This window comes from Chaetura pelagica, unplaced genomic scaffold (assembly GCF_000747805.2).
Source record: "Chaetura pelagica isolate M959 unplaced genomic scaffold, ChaPel_1.0 scaffold559, whole genome shotgun sequence".
Taxonomy (NCBI): Eukaryota; Metazoa; Chordata; class Aves; order Apodiformes; family Apodidae; genus Chaetura; species Chaetura pelagica.
The window spans coordinates 522796-531054 of record NW_009970722.1 but is presented as its reverse complement, the minus strand read 5'-3'; the positions used below and the strand labels follow the sequence as shown (position 1 = coordinate 531054).

At 39.5% G+C, this 8259-nt stretch overlaps 1 protein-coding gene across 1 annotated transcript in view; it reads left to right on the top strand.

The window, feature by feature from the left end:
- The window catches only part of ARHGEF28 (Rho guanine nucleotide exchange factor (GEF) 28), a 109160-nt gene that overhangs the window by 16794 nt on the left and 84107 nt on the right, over window positions 1-8259 (top strand). Inside the window, exons 4-6 of the mRNA XM_010006381.1 lie at window positions 3466-3649; window positions 4578-4758; window positions 8032-8104. Of these exons, the coding sequence (XP_010004683.1) occupies window positions 3466-3649; window positions 4578-4758; window positions 8032-8104 (438 nt within the window). The remainder of the gene's footprint in view (window positions 1-3465; window positions 3650-4577; window positions 4759-8031; window positions 8105-8259) is intronic.

Below are 8259 nucleotides of genomic sequence, written 5' to 3'. Positions count from 1 at the left end.
GAAGGTATTGGCACACATTTTTATGATGTATCTGAATGGTTAGGGCATTCTCTGAGCAAGTGAGATGCTCAAGCCTAAGCATAATTTTTCACATCTGATGACAGTATAATGAGAACTGGATCCATGTCCAAGCAGCAGAGACTTCGCCCAGCTGATTTTTGCCTTACAGTCAGTCTGCTGCTTTCTTGGTCTTCTGCCCTGTATCCCTTAGATTTCCTTCTGCACCATGACCCATTTTCAGTCCTTGTCCATGGCAAGAGGATTGGAGTAGCTGATCTTTAAAGGTCTCCTTTGGCCTGAGACATTCTACAGTCCTATATAATTGTTTAGCAAAGCAGTTCTTTAAATGCTTGAGTTGGATTAAGTGGACTTAAAGGTTTCAGGTACTTGAAAACTATGAAACAACTTTATTGCCCCAAACCTGGGGAGAAAGCAAGTCTTGCATTGGCAGGCTAATGTGCCAGATCACATGCAGGAACTTCGAAGATTTTTGTTTTTAATAATGAAGTGGTATCTTATATGTGTGTTCTAGAAATGCATAGATAGTGTATATTTAGTGATACTGTGGTTTAAAGAATCCCCATCAACATCCTGTTGATGTGTCTGCTTCTGTTGGAACTGCTCTGAAATATGGGTTTCAGACACTACATGCAGGTTTGCTGGCTGTTGCAGTGCTAGTCTGTGTCCTGAAGCTCCCTTTTACTCTGTTGTCTGGAATTTGTTTCATTTATTGAAAGAAGCTTGACCTGGTTTTCTGCAATTTGACTCTTTCAGAAAAAAAAATTGTTTCTACTTGAAATGGAAAGGGAAAAAGTCTGGATAGGTTGCCATGAAATATTCGGAGGAAAAAGTGATAAACAGTGGAGATTCCACAGTAATTTTCCCTGTGGAGTGGTAGAGCAAGTTCCTTAGGTTCTTTGCCTTTCTGGCTTTATGAGATAGGTAATACAGTTGCTTAAAAAAAATGTAATGATAGTCCAACATTTTCAAAGAGACTAATGGTTTTGACCCCTAGTTCTGAGGGGGCATTCTAAGAGGTCCTGCTTTGTGGAAGGCAACTCACCTGTTAAGATGTCCAGAGAGGATGAGATAAGGCAGCAGCCTTGATTATGTAAAAGGAAACTGTGAAGGGGATGATATGTTTTTTATGCCCATTTCAGATGGGACAAGAAGTGGCAGGCTTGCACTGAGAAACGTGAGCTAGGTTAGGGCTTTCAAGTCATTGCAGCTGTGAGGGTAAAATTATTCCTTGTATAGATTGCCTACAGAGATTATGCAAAACCTCTCGTGATTGGAAGATTTTTAGAACAGATGAGACAAACATCTGTCAGGAGGAATTTAGGTTATTTAGGTTGAGATGACTTGGACAGGCTAGAGAGCAGGGCAGGGAGACTCTTATGAAATTCAACAAGAGCAAATGGGGAGGAGCAACCCTTTGGGCTGACCTGTGCATTCAGAAGACTGTGGCCAGTAGGTCAAGGGATATTATTCTCCCCCATACTCTGCCCTGGTGAAGCCACATCTGGAATACTGTGATCAATTCTAAGCTTTTCAGTTCATGAATTGTGAACTGGAATTACTTGGAAGAGCCTCATGCAGGGCCACAGAGATTGTTAGAGGAATGGAACATCTGCCCTATGAGGAAAGGCTGAGAGAGCTGGCGCTGTTTAGCCTGGAGGAGGCTGAGGGGAGAATCTCATAAATACTTATACACATCTGAAGGGCAGGTGTCAGAAGGATGGGTCTGGTTTCTTTTCAGCAGTGTACAATGACAGGACAAGAGGCAATGGCACAAGCTGCAGCATAGGAGGTTCGAGTTAAACATAAGGAAAAACTTCTTTACTGTGAGAGTAACAAAGCACTGGAGCAGGCTGCCCAGAGAGGTTGTGGAGTCTTCTTTTCTGAAGGCATTCAAAACCAATCTGGACATGTTCCTGTGTGATCTATTGTAGGTGATCCAACTCTAGCAGGGGGGTTGGACTGGGTGATCTTCAGAGGTGTCCTCCAACTCCAACCACTCTGTGACTGTGTGGCCTTGCCCTAAGGCAAGGAATGGACTAGAAACCTCCTGAGTACTCTTCAAGGGATTTTTATGTGTGGTTTGGTTTTTTTAAAATGATTTTGTAAAATAAATGTTCCTTACAATTTGAAAGTGAGTACTTGAACTGATTAGGAGTCAGCCACTGTATTTGCATGTGACTATGTGATACTTTTGCTTAATGCAGAAGTGTTTCTGAAAAAATGAGGTTATTAGCATTTTGGCTACATAACTGCTCTTTCTGCTGGGGGGTTGCTTTCCATCAGACATTTTTATTTTGTAAGTACTGATGCAGAGAGGAAATCTGACAACAGTTTGCTGTTGATTTTATCTGTTAATTACGCAAATTTTTTACATGTACTTAAAAATGCTTCAGGAGCTTCACCTTTTCCTTTGCCACTAGGGCATGTGATTTTCAAGAACATGTTCTGAACTGGTTGATTAACAGGGAAGAAAGAAGTCATTTGAATCAGAATGATAAATTTCAATGGAATTTTATAAATCACTGGGAACCTAATAGATTTCAGCCAGTTGTTCTGAGAGCTGTGAAGTAACTGCCCTTAAATACTTGACCCTTGTGAAAGTACCCTTATATTTAACTTCATATTGAAATATTAGTGTAAGGAACAGGCTAAGTGGCACTCAAGCTTGATTTTGCTTATTGCCCTTGAACTGCAGAGGCATTTGTGTTTGAGAATGTATGTAAGCAGATACACCCTTCTTTGAATAAAGGCCAAGCAAGGGCTTGAGTGGAGAATCAACATCTAGTGACTGCTTTTGCATACTCTTTCATTTTAAGCTTCCTTTGGTTGATCTTGATGATTACATGCTAGGAAATGGAGAAAGTACTGGCAGGTGAAGTCACCTTTCTGAAAAGAGACACAAGAGTTATCAAACAAAAAATACACAAGAATTATCCTGTGAATTTTGCCCACATGTGTGTTAGCTTATGGCTTGCTGTGCTGCTAAGGATCTCCTACTGTGCTGATAGCCTGCCTTGAAAAGTCACACCCCTTTATTATTTTTTTTAATACAGATACTTTGCCATGCAGCCAGGTGTTTTGTGTTGCTGAGGCATTGCAAAGCAGCTGGAAAATTGTGTCTTAGCTATCTTGTGCAGTATATTGGGGTATTTCTTCTGCCCAATGTTATACTATATACAAAGAAAGAGTTAAGTACGAAATAATCTAATTCAATCTGTTTTCTTTGACTACTGAAATGAGATAGTATTTGGATATCCCAGTTTAGTTGCACAGATGCAATTAAGTATATGATTATTTTTACTTCAGTGAAAGACAGTACTTTTGTAGGTCTGAACCTGAGCTGTGCTATTTCTGCAGACAGGTTTTTTTAAAGTTGCTTTTGAAAGCAAATAAAATGCTGTGTTTTGTTACTGATGGTTTTCTTTGTTTGCTGTGTTTTTTCAGAGCCTAAATGTAAAGAAGCCCTTCTCCACCTTGTGATGAAATTGGGATTGGTTAAGCTTTCCCAGTTCTTAGCAGCCCAGCCTGGAGGGTCATTAGCATTGGCATTACCTAATGAGGATGGAGCAACACCATTAGATTTGGCTTTACAAAATGGGCACGCCAGACTTGTTGACTTCTTCACAAAGTGAGTGTAACGGTTTGCTGCTTCCTCTGAAAAACTCCTCCCCACAAGAGGGATGTGGGAAGTACTGCTGTTGCCTATTTTGTGTTGGTTTCTGGGTTCTTTTGCTGTTATTACAATTTTAAGTGGTAAACTTGTGTTTACAGGTAAAGGAAGTTTATGATTTGTGTAATTGATTAGATTGACAAGTCAATTAATAGCCAATTAAGTGACACAGGACCAACTGCACTATCTGCCCTTGGTACCTCTTTGACATTATAGCAGCTGAATCCTGACGTTACCAACAAGTAAAAATATCTTTTAAAATATATATATAGAAACATTTACACATAAACAGAACCATATGACCTTACATTCACAAAACCTCAGCAGACTTTGTTACCTCTGTAAAGCTCAGGTTTGAATAAGTAAGGTAAAATCAGTGCTGCAGCTACGACTGTTTTGCCAGAGAGCTGCCAAACTGACAAATGACTTAAAGGACAAGTGCTTCCTGGCACATTTCAGCTTCTCTGAAGTTTCCTCTGTACAGACCTGAGGTGTGTGGTGTGTCTTTGTATGTGTCTTGGGCTACCAAATGTTTAGCATCAGATGTCCCTTCTCACTGCTGGCTTTTCTTTGCAAGTAGAAGTATTTTAGAACTGGGTTACATTTTTATTTTGGTATATGGCTCTTTCGATTATGGCTCCGGGCAGTGTGTAGTTTATATGAGCCTTTCCAGTACTTCAGTTGAAAAAAAAATACAATGATACAGTACATTGGTACAGTACATTATGTTATGAATGTCTCATTTCTTTGTAATGTCCAAGCACTGCTGTATTCCCTTGAGATACTTTGTTTTTCACTGTCGTGGGATAAACGACCTGCTAGCCGCTAGTCGTTTCCTACAGCTATATATGGCATCTGCTTTAGTTTAAAGAGTGTGTCATTCCAGTTTCCAGGGCCGTCACTCAGTTGACATTTCAGAAGTGGAGATCAGCGAGGGTGCTTGCGTGCAGTTTGTTCATTCATCAGGAGCTCTGACGCTGACATTTAGCCAGACTGCACAGCACTTGCTGGAGTCGGACATTAAGCTTTTCAGAAAATACTTCTGGGACAGACCTCTTCTTTACCAGGTGGGTACCTATGTAGCTCAGGGCATTGCCACAGATTTTCTTCAATAATTTCCAGCAACAGGCTCTTCAGGCTTGATTTGTTTTTGTTGAGTAGCCTTTTTTTAAAGTTGTCTCTGTCACTCATGGCTGGGGTACTTGCAGGATTATTGTTGTGGGCTTTTTCTTTTGTGCTAGTGTAGTACATTCTGTGTGTGAAGCTGGAGGATAAGAGAGGTAGAGAACATTATCGAGGCCTGCTTTACCTCTCAAGTTATTTTTGAATCATTATGAACGCTACAGTGAACATCTTTCCCTGAAATCTTTGTGTTTTTAATTGTTTTGCATGTTGGTACTTGGAAATACTGAATTTATTTCCATTCTTTTGTATAGTAGTGCAATGTCTGGGAGCCTTTATCAAGAGCCAACCTGAATCTACAATTTAGAGCAGAAATAGAGCATAAACTTCTGCTATCATTTTATTATGGTGTAGTGGGTCTTACTTTACTGAAAGGTATCTGGATCACTGCTGTGATACTCTTCAGAACATTTCTCAAATTCAGTAAAGTAAGGAGAACACTTGAAAGCACAACTTCTTTAATACCAATGGACTTTTGGTTTTAGATTGAGACTGCACAACTATTTAAAACTAGTGAACTAAAAACATGCAGAAAATATTTTTTTCTCTTTTTCTGGTTTTAAAATGTAGATTTTTCTTTTCCATGCTCATTTCAGGTTTCCTTATTTGTAAGCAGATTTTCCTTGAGTTATCTTTACTGCATTCTGCATGTTTTTTTTTTTAAACCAGGATGTGATCCATGTGTTATGTTTAACATGAAAACTTGAGGTTTGATGTATTGTATAGTCCTTAAGTATAATATTGTGTAGTTACACTGCCAAGATTTTATTTATTCCAATACAAAGAAGTTGTCTGTGTTTGTAGCTTGCAAAATGCCTATAATTTGTGTGTGGCTTTTCCACGGAAACAGAAGTAAGCCCAACAGCAAACCAAGACTGTAATGAGGAATGCATTGTTATTTATATAATTGGGTTTTTCTTGCACTCATCAAATCCTTGTCCTTCTTCCATTCTTTGAAATGGAAAAAGAAAGCGTGTTATGTTAGATGTTTGCATGGCTCTCAGATAAAAAACTCTTAAAGGCTGCAATATTCTGCACTTTGTATTTTCAGCAAAAAGCCTACTACCCTTCATTTGTGAGATTCCCTTTTGCTCATTCCACTAGTTGCAGCAGTCTAGATCCTCCATTGTGGGTACTCTGTTTCTCCCCTGCCCAGTATCCGTGTTGCACTAATTCTAATAAAGCAGAAGTAAGCCAGAATAACTGGGAAGATCAAATGGTTCAGTTAATTTCCTATATACCAGATAGCATCCTGAAGTGTATATGAGGAGATCATCAAACTGTCAAGTTTAGGCTATGTATTATGTCCAAAAGTTAAGAAAAAAATAATTTTCTTTCTGTTGCAAACAAGGACTCGCATCTCTTACTGGTTTGGAGGCATAAGGTAGGCATTAGAGGTTTCACAAGACATATTCTTTTAAAAATAGATCTAGAATTTGTTGCTGTACTGGAGTATTCAGCTCATCTACAGCAGACTAAGAGTGTACACATAGTTTGTTTTATCTTGAGATGACATAAGTGATGACATTGCTATTTTAGGCTTGAGTTAGAAAGATGTGGTGTTGGATTTATGTATGACCTTGGGGAGAGAAACAGACTGTTTTTGCATTTATTCATGCAAGAAAATCTTTCTCAAGTGTATTCTTCAGTCCTGGACTGTAGGTTCTTTTAGTCCCTTGATTTTTAATTGCAATTCTAGAAGAGTAATGGAAAGGTTAAAACAAACTGGCTGTTGTGATAAGCTTGAGTTACCCACATGGCAACCATGCCTTCACTGGATTCTTTCAGGGGCTCTGCAGTTCAAGAAGTGTAAACGCACAGGTTTTGTAGCTGTGCTAGGTAATACAGAGGAAAGGTTTCTGAAGATGATGAGGAAGAGCACTGAACTCTGTGCAACCTCCGGAAGGTAGAAATCGCTGTGGTGGTGGCAGCACCCAACAGTGAGGCTGAGCAGTTCATGGTGCACCTGCAGAATAGCCCTAAGCAGCTTGTGGAGATGATCTGTTTGGCTGTCTCAGTTGCTGGAAGTAGCACAGCCAGGCCAGGGGAGTAGTCCTCTATGGGATGAAAAGGATCTGGGGACTAATGGACAGATGTGAAATGGTGTCAGATCAATGGGAAAAGAAACAAAAAGAAAAAAGAAAAAAAGAAAGGCCAAACCAGGATAAAAATCCAAAAATTATTAAGATAATTTGTGGTAGTTCAAGTAGTTTTTGTAGCCTGGTGGTGGATAAATTTAGTAGTTTCTCAAGGAGCAGTTGACTTATTTCTGCCTGGCAGAAGTGCAGTAGGAAAGTGTCTTGCACAGCGACAGATCGGCAAAGAAAAATGCAACTAGCCCCACTGAGGTGAGGGATTAGCTATCTTGACGGCTGTGTGGCTTTCAAATCTGGCTGCAGTATCCAGACCAGAGTAATCCTGGACTTCTGCATTCAGGTTACCGTGCCTTTTCTCTGTTTGCTGCAAATACACAGGCGAGCTAACTTGAGGGAAAGACTAGAAGAAAGCGGACTTGTAGGTGGAACTACGCAAAAGGAGACATTGTTTACTCCACCTCCTTTGCTTATAATCTTTGAAGGCAATTGCTAAAATAAGGGAATGTGTCTTAGCCCCCTCTTCCTTTTGAGCAGAAGTGATGTAGTCAGTGTGTGTATCTGAGCAAGTGGTCAGCCCTGCCAGGAGCCATGGATATGGGGAGGGAGCAGCTATTGCCTTCCATGATGAGTTTACCAGATAGTTAGTGTTTAGTTCCGAGTTTGTGTTGTCTATTGGTCAAAATTGCTCCTGCACAGGGATGCTTTCAAGGTTAACTAGAAATTTGAACAGTGCTGTTGTACAAAGCTGCTTTTCTCATGGAGAAGAAGGTTATGAACAACGAAGTACAAATGTTAAATCTGATCCTTTAGATCCCTTGTGTATTGTAAGCAGGAGGTAATTTCTCTCTGTAGTTGAAAATATTGTATTGGTTTCCCTTCTGAGGAATTGCAGTTGGCTTCCTCTGGAGTGTAAGTAATAAAATACTCTGTGGAATCTCTATCAATCATTTTAGTATTGCTATAACATACTTGTTTGCTATTCGTTGATACTGTTTTTGAGTTTTCAGATTAATGTTATAGGCATCAAATACATTGTTATTGTAATTTTATTTTTTTTTTTAGAGTATTAATTCAAACCAAGTTGAGGCAGTGGAATGTCGAGAAATGCCCTGCAGTACAGTGAGCTCCGTAGAAGGTAAAGTTTTTTATTCCATAATGTTGCTGTCTTTAAAAGCTCTGGAAAGTTGGCACAGATCACATTTCATATGTCATTAGAGACCTATAAGTAGACAACACTTGAATATACAAGTCATATACTGTGAGAGTTGTGTAAATCATGATGTTCCCTAC